This window comes from Semicossyphus pulcher, unplaced genomic scaffold (genome assembly GCF_022749685.1).
Source record: "Semicossyphus pulcher isolate SPU_LCO1_2020_fin unplaced genomic scaffold, fSemPul1.0.p SCAF_4, whole genome shotgun sequence".
NCBI lineage: Eukaryota > Metazoa > Chordata > Actinopteri > Labriformes > Labridae > Semicossyphus > Semicossyphus pulcher.
In genome coordinates, this window is record NW_027211715.1 from 13,017,063 (window position 1) to 13,031,738 (window position 14,676).

A 14,676-nucleotide genomic window follows, 5' to 3' on the forward strand; every position below is an offset into this window, starting at 1 on the left:
GGAAGATTCACCATTTGATTGCCTTGTCATTTACAAGCATTTCCAAACTAAACTGACCATTGTCTGAGTACATTTACTTTCCCAAGGTGAGCATCTATGGTCATATTTACAGCAGATTGTGATGCAGGAAACTTGCCTTCTTTCATCTAATAAGAGCAGCAGGAGGATATGCAAATAAAACTGTGGTTTTATTAGAAAACACAGCAGCAAACCAATAACAGAGTGATGATGTAACACAGGATCATCTTGTTTGCCGGAGGTGGAGCGCTGTTTTGAGTGCTTACAGTGGAGCATGAGCACAACAGTTATCTTGTAACTTCAGTAACTTGTAGACTTCAGTCAGAAAATAAAAAAAGACAATGTTATGAAATGGTCGTTCAAAGACATTGCTTTCATCACACTGAATGGAAGTTTTGGATACACAGTTTTTACACCCATGGGGATCATCCTGCTGTTTATCTGAAGGAAAATAACACTTTAGAAATAATTTATTGTTGTGAGTATTTCTGATACAGTGGCATTTAAATGAATTTCGGGGCCCTGCTCTTGCTGAGTGATTAGAAGCAGGAGATCCCCCCTCTGAGTGACCTTTCGTAGATGTCAGTTGTAGTACAGAGAAAATTACAGCAATGATTGTCTACACATCTCACCAGAGAGACAGAGGTGGGAAAGGGGGGGACAGACAGCTCTTGGGAGGAAGAAAGTGTCCTCTACGATGCTGCAGGTGGGAGAACATAAACCTCTTTAATCAATGATTAGACTTAGACTTAGACTTAGACTCAGACTTAGACTCAACTTTATTGATCCCTTTGGGATGACTCCCTCTGGGAAATTCAGTCTCCAGCAGCTTATACAGTACAATACAATAGGAAAGAATCAGCACACAGAGGGTAAAAAATAAAGATCAAAATATATATATATCTATCGATATATATATATATATAAAAAAGTACAAAATTAGATAAAAAAATATATAAAATATACACTCTTAGAAAATGTACAAGTAAACAGTGGGTAATAGTTCAATTAAACTAAATTAGGTTATTGCACTGTGGTGAGAGATTATTGCACATTGACAGATTTTTATTGCACATATGACCCTTTGAGAAATAAATAGATATTACTATTGAATAAAAGAAGTTAACTACTATTAACTTTGTGAGGTGAATTAGTGGCTACCGCTTGTGAGAGAGTCTGTCCCTGTTACCTCCTCCCCCTAAGTGAGGAGTTGTACAGCCTGATGGCATGAGGGACAAAGGAGTTCTTCAGTCGGTTAGTCCTGCACTTTGGAAGGAGCAGTCTCTCACTGAACAGGCTCCTCTGGTTGCTGATGACGGTGTGCAGAGGGTGGCTGGCATTGTCCATAATGTCCAACAGTTTGTTTAGTGTCCTTGTCTCTGCCACCGTCACCAGAGGGTCCAGCTTCATGCCGATCACAGAGCCGGCTCGCCTGATCAGTTTATCCAGTCTGGATGTGTCCTTCTTGGATGTGCTGCCTCCCCAGCACACTACAGTGTAAAAGAGGACACTGGCAACCACAGACTGGTAAAACATCCGCAGCAGTTTGCTGCAGATGTTAAAAGACCGCAGTCTCCTTAGGAAGTACATCCTGCCTTGTGTCTTCCCGTACAGGTGGCTGGTGTGTGTTGACCAGTCCAGTTTGTTGTCCAGACACAGCCCGAGGTATTTGTAGGAGTCCACACTCTCCACCTCAGCTCCCTCTAGTAGGACTGGTCTCGGCTTCGGTCTGGACCTCCCAAAGTCTATGACCAGCTCCTTTGTCTTAGAGGTGTTGAGCTCTAGGTGGTTTGTGCGGCACCAAGCAGCAAAGTCCCCCACCAGACTCCGATACTCCTCCTCTCTGTCGTCCCTGATGCATCCAACGATGGCTGTGTCATCGGCGTACTTCTGTATGTGACACAGCTCTGACTTGTGACAGAAGTCCGAGGTGTACAGGGTGAAGAGAAGAGGGGCCAGCACTGTGCCCTGGGGGGCTCCAGTGCTGCTGACCACAGCAGCACTGATTAGAAACTACACTGACACAGTTGTGTTTGCCTCCAGAGAGACATCGTCCATCCTCACCCTTTTCCCCCTTCCTTCCCCTCCTCGTCGTCTTTCTTCCTTCATTTATTACTTTGTTCCAATCTTACATTCCTTGTTTGTTAACAGAACAGCCTCAGCCCCTCTACGTCCTATATAATGCCACATCCAGCTTTGCAATTCCCCATCACTCATTGCCTCCAGCTATACCCACACAGATGTGTGGACACACACACATAAAACCTAAATGTATGTGAAGAGACACCAGCATGCCAAGATTACTCAGGAATAAACCTCCATAATCCATCCCACATGTCGCACCATCACATATAAACATACACACAGAATATATCTTAATCCCTCACTGTGAGAAAACGGAAACATTTCATTTGACTTATTTTTTATTAACTCATATCTTAATTTCCATATTGTAAAATCTCAAAGACAGGATTTGTAGGACTTTGTAACACCACAAAAAAGTTTGTTTTCTAGTCCAGAAAATCTCAACAAGAATTGAAGTTCGGAGCAGTGGCATTGAGCCATGAGAGGTGACAAAGCAATGCAGGTGAATACAGTGATGTCGGCCGTCTGTCCAGCTTTTAAATTCCCAATGCCAGTCTGACACACTGGCACGCAGAGAACAGGATGCCTCTAATTAAAGTCGTCTCATATTTAATACCCCACTGGTCATTGTTATGACTCTTTCCTGCATGATGCTTAGATAGCCTCTTGAACTCCAATGGGCGACGATCAATTGGCAGTCAATTGCTGTCTAACAGTATCTGTCCCCTAAACGATCCTCCACAGCAGCAGGATCCTCCCTTAAATCCATCCTCTGCCTAAACTGCCACCCTCCTACCTGCTTCTCATCCACTAGTTCCTCTTTTTCTTTTTTTTTTAATGGTGTAATTTCACCATTTTCCCATATCCAATATTCTGCTGCATATTAAATGAATGGGATTTGTTAAGAACAGCCTTGAGGGACACTGCGCTCCATGGTGGGGAGGGATGAAACTGAGCAGAGGCTCTTTGTATCCAGTTAACCAGGGGAATAACGAAGCAACCAAAGTGTTGGAAATGAGCTTAAGTACTCTGTGCTGAGCAATCACACTGAGCCCTTTGTGAACATCACTGACTGCTGATAATGATAATACGCAGCAGTTTAAAATCCACTCAATTTGCTTAATGTCTGTAATGGCATGAAATAGTGATGGACTAGTGGACTGAATGGTGTCCACTCTCAGCAGGTCGGGGCTGCCCAAAAAGAAGGCCAGTGATAAAAACAAAACTATGCTCATAACAAAAAGCACCAAAAATAACTTCCTCGCCTCTCACAGGTTAAAGACAAGTCATCAGTACTAATTCATCCCCCTGGAGAAGTCAATTTTCCAAGTGAGGCTTTCCTTTGTGACCTGGGGCCACTTTATCAATAGGTTTTAGGTGCATACATTGATGGAAAGTTTGCTAAAGTTTGTCACATTCTTCACCCGTAGTGCCTGATTCTAACTACACAATAGCAATGCTCGCCGGCTATTGCCTTTCTTTAGACCAGATATCAACACATGCTAGTACCAAATAGCATGGGTTGTTTAAATCTGTGGAGCATGCTGGGCAAAGGCACAAGTTACCAAAAGAGCTATTATTGGAAAACCAGATTTGCAGTTATGATGGGGATGGATTTCTCTTGTGAGTCTTCCCATGCCAAAAAAAAAACAGGAATAACTCTGCATCAACTATCGGTTAAAGGTTTTTCTTGTGCTATCGCTAACATACCTGGCATCTGGCCAGGGCTAAAGTTATGTGGAGAGACATTTAGAGTAACTCGAGCAAAGATTAGCTAGTCGAGCTTAGAAGAAGGAGAGAATGCAAATAGAGAAGTTATCAGGAGGTCAATATGTGCATCAAAAGGTTATACATCATGTCCAATTTTCCATTTCAGTTAGCATTGAAGAAGTGTTGTCTACACATGTGTGTAAGAGCAGTAGCTCATGAGGCTCAGTCTGTCCATAGACCAAAGGTTAACTGGTGCTGGGAAACAGGAACAAGAAAAGGTCATAACAGCAGACAGGCAAATATCTGAGGTTATGGAAAGGTGGATTTTCTGTTTAGCAGGTGAAAATCTCAAGCAAAACACTGCTATCAATGTTTACTAACACTTTGTGGAATAGAAAGTGTTTATGTAAAAGTTATGAATCAAACTGCTTTGTGTTCAATGCTAATGCCCCATCAAAGTCTGGTTTAATATTCTGCAGTGAGCCTAAACAAATACATGAAGTTTTCTTACACAAGCATTTAAGAGGCATCATGCAAAAGGTTTATTATTTTTTCCTGCCACAACAAACCCTGCTGATTATTCAGCCTCGAGGAGCCCCATCACAGGCAACTGTATTTTATCTCTACATTGTATGGCCCAGAGCTCCTTTATGGCAGATGAATGACTGAATCTATTTACTGTTACTGGGATCAGATCCACAGCAGAAGTGAAGTGTTGTTGTTTTTATGAACATTTTCTCGTCTCACAGCCTCTAAAGATCAGTCGGGCTACAAACCAAAGTGCTGTTAACTTCAGTCACACAGTAACAATGGATGCTGAGCTGCAGGTGTTTAGTTTGTTAGCTAATCCCATACCTGCATATGGTAAACCTTTAGATCTCTTTGCTTTTCTACAAGATACAGTCAAATCAACTGTTACACCGAGGCTATTTAAAAAAATTTAAATAGCCATAACTGTAAAGTAGATAAGAGAAGACCTCTGCTGAGCCACGTCACCCCATTAACCCCACAGTCAGGGATTTGCTGAGCCATTTGTTTTATCATCAGGTACAACCTGAGGGCCCCTGAGGATGTGTAGAGTTTCATAAAGCAACAAACATCACCTCTGTTTGGCAGCAGTTGGAGGGATGGATGGAGACAGAGATGTTGGCAGGCTGCTGTCAGAAGGAATATAATCCCTTGTGTGGAGTCATTGTGAGGCTGTGCAGAGCGGGAGAGTTTAACCTGGTCGGGTTATGTCAGTAGCTGTTACAATGCTGCATTCAGGCGCTATCAGATGAGACGACAGGAAACTGCTTCCTTTCACTGAGAGAATATTTCACCTCACTATCTCTATCTAACAGGTCTGTCCTCCTAGAGGACAAAGGATGCAAAAGAAACAGCAGAACACAGCCTTGCTGTTTTTCAGATCTTTTGGCTTTTATGACGTTTAATGAAGAAGAATGTGGAGATGGATTTATTATGATGAGAAGTGCTCAGCAGACACAGAGGGAATGGGACGTCTATTATGCGAGTATCACACCTAACAAGATATGAATAGCAGCATTCCTGAGATGTTACTTTCACATTTTTATTATCCATCTGCAGTCAGACAAACATATCTGTCATTGACTCAGCCAGTCACTCATGCAGACACACGCCGTCAAAAATGGAGCCGCCTGTCATCAAGGTTAATGGTGAGATGTGATTTCAAGTTGAGGTATTTTCTGGCTACAGAGGAGGAGGAGAGCACCCAGCTGGGGTTTAGGAGCGGCCATATTGCCTGAATGACTTCACTCCTGCTGTCGGTGAAGGCAGAGTGGAGCAGTGGTGATTGGCTCCCAGCGTCAGTCACAAAGCAGCATGCAGCAGCCCCCAGTGGGTGGAAGGGTTAAGGGGTCCTTTCATGTAGGACTCCTCAGACACACCCACAGATGCGTCCAAGCGAGGAAAAGGAAAATTTGTGAAAAGCTTGGTGAAAAGTCTAAATCCACCTGTTGTGGTTTATGCAGATACGTGTGTGGTTGTTCTGCAGCCTGGTTTAGGTTGTGTATGGATTTTTTCAAGCACCACAATGGAACATGAGAACTTTTCAGTGAGATGTAGAAAAGGCAGAAACTGTTTGTCCTGGTGCTTTCAGCTGTAGGGATTAAATTAACTAAAAGGGATTCTTTTTTACATCCTACATGCGGTGGAGGAGATGACAGATAACAGATTTGTTGCACAGCTTGTTTTACCCACAGTCTGGCTGTACAGTCATCACTTTACTTTTTTATGTTGATCCAAATCTGAAGAGTGTTTTGAGAGAAGGTAACTAATGTGTTTATGTTCCTTATGTATTATAATGCTGCACATATCACACATAATATTGCATAGGTGGTAACACATCATCATCAGAAAGACTTACTGACCCAAATACCAACACAGCTGTCATCTCTATTTGGTTCATCTCACCTCCCACTTTCTCTTATCACATCTGTGAAGGCACAAAATGACAAACTGATAGGAAAAGTGCATTTAAAGGTCAAAAACATACCAATCTGTCACGGTGCTTCTTGCACCACTTTTTGTGTCACTATGAAGATCTCAAGGAAATGTGTCCTGTAGGTGTGTAAGAGACAGGAAATCCTTATGAAGATCCTCGATTCATTGGAAGCATATCAATCACGCATGTTCTATTTAGTGTCCTCGTACTCGCTCTTTTTTGCCTTCTTACGTCCAGTCTTGTCTGCTTATTGTTGGATAATATTAAAAAAAAGGATGTGTTGATTCAGTATTGTCATTTCACAAAGCCCTGAAAATGAGAGCAAAGACAGACTGAAGAGAAGAGGAGACAAATTCAAGGAGGATAGAATTTGTTGCTGATGATTAACCAGGATGGATTTTTCCCCCCCACTATGACAAACCAGATCATGCAGTTTATTAATGATGACCGGAGATGCCACAAGTGCCACTCTTATAACAACAGACCTTCAGATTCATTATCTCTGTGGCTGTGCGTTCCTGCTGAATCGGGTTGTATTGAATCTCTAGCATGTTTCTCCTCTCTGCTCCTCTCTGGGCTGATTCAGTGAGACACTCGGTTCACGAGGTGCTCAGTAATACCCCTTTTCCACCTATTTTAAGAGTGTTGACACAGGTTTTTCAGACCCGGGAAGTCCCACTTAAATGCTGATTGTCTCCGTTCCCACTGCCAGTGGAGTATACTCCTTTTGGTCTCTTTTCTGCTGTGTCACCACCTGACGTCACAAAGACACCCGAAACAGGGTTAGTAAACAGTGAAGATGTTTATTGTATCCATTACTCATTCAGTCTGTTTATCAAACGCGGCTGCGACAAATTTTGAATGATGTTTGAGCGCTGCTCAGACGGAGACGGGCGGAATTTGTAGCTGAGATGACAAGGAGTCGCAGAAGTTACCGACGGAGCATAGCATCATGCCGGAAAGGGGGCGGAGATGTTGACACGGGTTTAGTGTTCCCATCAAATCTGATGCGATAATTACCCGGGTCTACTGCAGAGTCATTTGACCTTTGGGTCTGAATGCCGATTGTAACCTTTGCCATTAAGCAAAAAAGCCCGGGTTTTTTGACCAGTGGGAAAGTGCTGTCTCACGCTTCTGGCACTGTAGCTGATTGCAAGTGTCATGCTATTTCATAGTGTGTGTGTGTGTGTGTGTGTGTGTTTGTGTGTCTATGTGTTGCTTGTGCAGGGAGGATGAACACATTTTATACAGTTGAAATAAAGTGAAGCTAAGTGTTTTTTATCAGAAGAGTTTATTAGACTTCTTTTCTTCTTGCTGCTCTGTTATGTCAGATTGACTCGCACCATAAATATACCCTTGAATATTAATAACCCCACCATGTAAATAAATAATAACTTGGATCATTGTGATACGTTGGCATGCTCATCTGAGTCATTTGAGTAATCCAGAGTTGATTGCATCTCTCAGCGTGCTCAGAAATAATTGATGTATTCCTGTACTTGCCTACATATTGAATGTTTAACGTCACACACTGTTTATGTTGTTTTAACCGTTTCGCCTTTTCACCTACGTGTGAGTCCTAGGTGTATATTCATCCAGCTCACCCTGCATGTGGTCAGACAGACAGAAATAGCAGCTCCCTCCCCTGCAGACCTCACCAGTCCTAGTTTGTCAGAGGCTGCCATGCTACGGTCATCACATCGCCACACCTGCTCCACCTGCAACCTCCACTGTAAGATATAAGCACACTCCCAAAGGATTCAGGGTGGAGTCTGCAGCCTTTCAAGTGGTCAATCTGGGTTCAAGCCCTGATTCAGCAGGTACCTAAGATGTGAGTTGTCCTTGAGCAGTGACTTCCTGTCAGATTGGGGACGCTCAGCAGCTGCCAGGTGCTCTGGTCTACCTGGGATTTGCCATGGATGACTTTATACTGCAGGTGACCTTTTGGATAAAACGTTCCGTAGTCGTGGGGACGTTTTTACATCCTCTCGTCAAGATTCATTTTCTTACACACACATGCACTTTAAGGTCCTTAAAATGACCTTTTAAGCAATTTATAGACTCTGTAAGTTTTCTCTGAAAAACCCGACTGTGGTTCCCTCCATTTTCTTTTCAAATAGCTTCTTTCCCTTCTGAGCTTGAATTCTTAAGTTAAGATATTAGACAGTAATGTGTATAGAGACCATGGCTTTCTTCCTTTTATCCTATTATTAGTCCGTGACCCTGGCCATTCATGTTGTGCACCACTGATTCGGACTGACAGTTGGTGAGGTGGAGGCTTGGTGTTATGGAGGCGAGGCGCGATCCTTCCTGTATGACCTCATGATCTGTATGGATGAAGAGATTGGTGTAATATAACGCTGCAGACGGTCAGCCTCTGCACACAGTAGATTGTCTGACTCTGCAGACTGACTGCTGGGGCGCTGACATCATCAGCAGAAAGCAGAGCAGATCCACCAACAAGTAAATGTAACCTCTGTCCGTCTCCATTACTGCTTCTTTCCTCCCACATGCAGCTCACCTCTGTAAATGAATCCCTTTGAAGTCATCCGAGTCTTTGTGCTGTGAGAAAGCTACTATCTATATTTCAGCTGAAATAGGTTTTGTTTTTCCCCCCGATGTGGATTGAGCTTGCAGTTGTAGTAATAGAAGTGAGTGACTTGTCTGGCCTGTCTAAGGACACGATGATACATTGATCGTATTCCCTCCTGTGAGTTTGTTTTCCTTTGTGTGTCCATCCTGACATGGACGAGATGGAAACTTGGACTCAAACCGGTCACAGAGATGACTCTGGCCACACTTTGGCCAAACAGTCATTGCAGCTTCTTATTAGCTTTACCGGGATGACCTTGTAACACTTCTCTGTTGTTTACATTTACGCAGCATTATAATAAGGGGTATTTCCCCATGGCTGGATATTGTAACATGGCGATATAGCTTTTAATAATCACCCACACAACAAATGAAACACGAGAGACGAGGTTGGAATAGTCAAATGGTGATGTTTGACCTGGTTTGACATTCAGCATACAGGGCTACTTATACTGTTTTATGTATACCTTTTCTTGCTCTGTCATCACTAAACACATAAAACACTTGAGCCATCATGGAAGTGACAAAATTAATATTTCACACCACAGACTCATCGAGCCATTACAGGGATGATGCAACGACTGTATTTAAGGCCGTACTTTGCAGTTTAGCTCAGCCGTCCATATGTCTCTAACTGCTCTGTGAGCCTCAGCACCTTTTAGAGACGTACTGTAGCTTTAAACTTTAACAGGGGAGCTCTTGCTGGGCCCAGGTGATGGCTCATCAAGCTCATTGATGGGGAACACTTGAACAGGCTGAAGCATGATCTATGTCTTGGCAAAGCTATTACAAGCGTCAGTGAGTCCGAGCGCAGCAACATGCCGGGTGATAAGCAGGTGGATATACAGTGAATGCAAAGTGTGTGTGTGCGGTTTGCTGTGTAAATGTGCATCTGTAAATTTGTTTTTGTGCGCAGAGTTTAGTGTTTCTGTCAGCATAACCTTTTCTGAAGGCTGATGTGATGTTGAATTTGCTAACTACTCAGACTTCACAAGGTGCAGCAAATTTCTCTTATCACAATCCTCTTTTTGGTTTATTTATCTTAATCCTGGGGTATGTATGAGATGTCATCGGGGAGTAGCTTCCCAAATATGCCAAAACACTCAGATTATCGCCCTCCTGAGAGGCTTAAAAAAGTCTTAGAGAAGAGAAGTTAAATGTCACACAGGGGAACGCATCTCTGTTCTGCACCAGACTAAAGATGTCATACAGTATCCTCTCGGATGACGTGTCAAGAAAATGACTTAATATCTGTATTGTGAGTAGCTGAGCTTTGAAAGCTTAATCCATGAAAGGCCAAATCAGTCAATCTCCATGTGTCAGTCTCAAAAAGTTGAGGGCTACACAGACTCTCTCTTCCCTCCTCTTTCTTTTGGACTTTTGCTTCCTCTCTTCCTCGTTTCCTGTCTGTTCCTCACACAGAAAAAGACAGACTCGCAGTAGGAATGGAAGGGGCGACCTATTTTAGGACCAGTGTGTAATTAATCCTACACTAGCAGCGAGCATGAAGAGAGGAGGAAATGTCTGATAGCTCCCTCTGTGACGTTCTGTCCATCCCTAGCTTTTCTCCCATTCGTGTGCTGGTCTTCGTGTTACTTTAACTTGTTTCCTCTCCTTCCGTTTCTCTCATAAACCAGTGCGCCTCTCTCTCTCTCTCTTCTTCCCTTTTCTCTCTGTCATGGCTTTATGAATATGGTTTTTACTTGCATATTAATTCTTAGCTTCAAGTCTCCGCACACACTAGCCCATTGGTAATTATGAAAACAGCTAAATGTCATCCACAGAAATCACTGCCCTGACCTTCATGTTTAAATACCAGACCAGTCACACAACATCATACGTTTTGCTTGTATGGCTGCTTCCATGTGTGTTTATCCATTCTTGCAGAACATTTCATTAAAATGATATGTTACTGTAGTCACACAGTCCATAACTGCTGCTTCATGCCTGCACACTGTACATGCAGTATGACGTCAGCACTGAGACTGCAGGCCTCTGTTTGAGAACAGATGGTGGAGAGTCTCATTTGTGTGTAATAAGTCGTTACTAATTGTCTCAGCTCAGCACTCAGTCTGTGTTACCATAGTTTAAATGCTGGTAGTATCTGAGGAAATGTCCCTCTCATCTCAATATTAAGGTAATTTAGCAGTTCTTCTCTTTTTCATGAAGGAAATTGTACCAATAGGGATGAATTTTTACAGTTTTTACAAGGCATAAAATGCACGCTCAAACACCTGAAAAAAACAGTTGCAGAACTCTAGCATTGCTCTATTTTTTCCTATCAGTTTGTGATGCCATTCACTGGCTACTTGATGACCCGGTCCTCAGCTGTCAGTTACACTGTGTGCATCACTGCCTCCTCCTCTGCAGGGGAAACATGTCCGCCGGAGCTGTGATTCAAAGTGATTCAGCTCAGATTTAAAACCAGAACTTCATGCACTTGTCTTACTTGTCTCTAAAAGAAATATGGATGAATTATGTTCTCAGGTAAATTAATATAGGCATAGAATTATGAAAAATGATAAACTCCTCTTAACTGGCGCCCCATGTGAAGTCAAAAGAGTGAGTGAAAGCGAGAGCAGTCATTAAACAGGTAGTGAACAGGTGAACTCAATCAGGCTAACGAGGGGAGACAACAAGTGCAAACAGGAGCCAATCAGTGATGAGGAGAGGAGGGGCTAGGAAGTGAGGTAAATGAGATGGGGAATCGGTAAAAGGCAAGAAAATTTTTACGACTATGGCTGCTTCTCAAGTCTCTTAAATTGCAACCATGCATCTTTAACCCGTCTTTAACTTGCGTCTTAGTCCCTCCCACCAGAGATGCATGGAGAGATACGAGAAAACCAGACAAGGAGAGAGGAAACGAGGGAATATGATTTAAGAAACATGATACGTCCTTTCTGCTGAAGCGTCACGTCCGTTTGTGATTGTTGATCAGACTTTTTTTTGTAGCCCCATCATGAGGTGTGCCTTAGACCAACCTCCCAGAGCTGCTAGCATGGCTTTGGACTCTTATTTATTGACATGTCATAGTGGGAAGCACTTTTTTTACATTTCATCTGAGCACATCCTACAGTTTAATTTACATGTCATGCACTGCTCAGCATTTTTAACCATCTGTACATCATTAACCTTGAAAAGTAATGTTTTAACTTTACATACAGTGCTGTTTTTTCCTCCCCACTGATGATTGATGATGACAAATGAGTCTGTCTCTGATGGTTTTCTTCTGTCAGTGAATCACTTTTCTGCATCTTCAAAGTCAGTCTTCATCATCTCGCCTGCCCGGTGTCTCTGCAGCAGTGGTCTGTCCCCCTGTTTCACAGGAAATTGAACACACACTGACGTTACTGTATCGGGCTTCAATGTGTCAGGGTCACACAATACCAGAAATACACACACATACACTCAACATCTCTCTGCTCATACATCATTAAGTGAGTGTGGCTGTTATTATGGAGAAGATGCAGTGTGTTAGACGGCCTGACAGATTGTGTCAGGGGCTGCAGTCCTATCAGGATTGGATAATAAAAAGCCAGTTAATCTAGCAGGTCCCTACAGTCCTGTTGTGCACACAGAATAGAAATTATGACTGCTCTGCGCTCTGACTGTCCTTGTCAGATTCTCCTCCTCGCTCTGTCCCATCCTAAAATATAAGAGCAATAATTGCAATTTTATCTCATCAATCTCCACAGTTCATCTGCCAAAACTTTTCCTTCCAAGTGGCACAGAGTTAAAGCCCAGCAACGTAAAATATGTTTATTACCTCCTCTGCACAGTAATATACCATAAAAATAGGTGCCTGTGCCAGTATGCACGAGTGGGCAATGATCAGCTGATTAATGAGGACCTCGGCTCATCAGGAGGACTTGGAATGAGAGGCAGGAGAACGGCAGGAAGGGGTCGACTCAGCTTTGTGCTTGGTGGGAATCAGCCATAACAGGAGAAAGACAGACGCAACAGCCGATCTGTCACCTTGGAGAAAGCCATCAGGGACGAGACTACATATTGCTCTAGTCTTTACCTCGGTCAGGAAGCAGGGAGGGAGGGAGGATGGTCTATTGTTATGGTCTTTCTCTGTCTAAAATAAAACATAAATTCACAACTGGTTAACTTTCCTACTCTGTCTCTACAGTTGACAATAACCCCTGCCAGACCAGCCCTTGTCTCCATGGAGGGAGCTGCCTGCAAGAAGGTGACGGCTACAGCTGCTACTGTCCTCAGGGCTTCTCTGGAGAGAGCTGCGAGATCGGTGAGTCACCGCCGGGTCAGGGAGACCTCAGAGGTCACAGCATGCTGTGTCACAGTGTGGCATAAGAGGAAAGAGAACAGACACATGCTGGGGTAACATTTACTAGATGTACTAATGCTGTGCAATGAACTCAGGAAGAAAGCACCATGGAGTTTCCCTCTGTATATGTGGGTGTTTTCCACATCAATATGCTGTGAGTTGTAATAGAGGTTTTTGATATTGTTTCACTGCGTCGTTCTAGTCTGTGTTCTCGAGCTCTGTTTGCTCTGTTCGTTCCACATTCAACACCAACAATACGAGAGTCATCCTTCATGAAAAGAGGTTACAGGTCAGGGGTCAGGGGTCATGAGAGGAGCATTGCCGTGTGTCTGATTATCAATAAACCTTTAGTGCTTATACCTAAAAGAACACATTATGCAACATTTAGGTGTGTCCGTGCATTAACACTATTGGAGATCAATCAACAATCTGCTGTGGGGTCAATAATTTGTGACTAATGCATGTTAACTGCATCAATTACAGTCGTGTGGTTTGTAATCATCTTCTGCAGTCGATTTGTTATTGAATGAGAGGAAACTTGTTGGTTTAATCGAGGTAAATGGAGTAAATTATCACATTTTGTCCTCACTGATGGGACAAAGAACATCTATAGAATATTTATTTACTCATTACTTCTGCTCTTGTGTGTCTTTCCTTCAGCTTTATTCTCTGAGGAGTTTTTAATCGTCTTTCCGAGTGTGGTGATGTTGCTGAGCTGCATGTCTGATAATAATAATTACAGCCAAAGGCAAAAAGGTTAATTGCCTATGTAAGAAATGCTTGACCACAATTTTACCAACTACCACAGCACCAGAAGAAACGTGTGCTTTCAATTCTGTTACACTTTTCACATCTGCGGCGCTTATTTCTTTAGTTTGTTGTTTCTGGTTTACAATCTTATTGAAGGTCTTTTTTTCCCCCTCCAGTTGCAAACAAGTTTATTTACATCCGTACAGCCCCCAGAGACGCATGCAAACCAATACCCTCTGCGCAGCTTCTGCTCTCTATGTAAAAAGAACAGGGGAAGTGACACGACTGCGAGAGGCTGTCTCCAGGACCTGGCTGCTAGATGCAATTCGGACTGTACTTATATAGCGCTTTTCTAGTCTTACAACCACTCAAAGCTGCTTTTTACATTACATGTCACATTCACCCATCCATACACTCATTCACACCCTGATGGCAAAGGCTTCAGTGCCAATCTCCAATCAGATCTATGCTCTTGCATAAAGAGCAATTTGGGGTTCAGTGTCTTGCCCAAGGACACTTCCACATGTGACTGTAGCATTCAGGGATCGAACCCCCAACCTTCTGATTGAGACAACCACTGAGCCCAATTGTTTGTGAAGAAGTGTTTTGGGGAGCTGCATTATGGATGGTCTGTGTTTCTACTGTGGGCGTGTAGTTATTATTATTTATGAGGAAAGGAGAGAGAGGGAGAAGAAGCTGTGGACATCTCAGTGTCCCCACTCCTCCTCCATCTTCAGAGAGTCCTTCTCTTCAGCTGTATTATTAA

The 14,676-nt window shown here is 43.0% G+C and overlaps 1 protein-coding gene across 1 annotated transcript in view; it reads left to right on the top strand.

Annotated features, from left to right (window-relative positions):
* The window catches only part of LOC138607115 (neurocan core protein-like), a 65,721-nt gene that overhangs the window by 20,979 nt on the left and 30,066 nt on the right, over positions 1 to 14,676 (top strand). Inside the window, exon 9 of the mRNA XM_069679673.1 lies at positions 13,005 to 13,121. Coding sequence (XP_069535774.1) covers positions 13,005 to 13,121 — 117 coding nt within the window. The remainder of the gene's footprint in view (positions 1 to 13,004; positions 13,122 to 14,676) is intronic.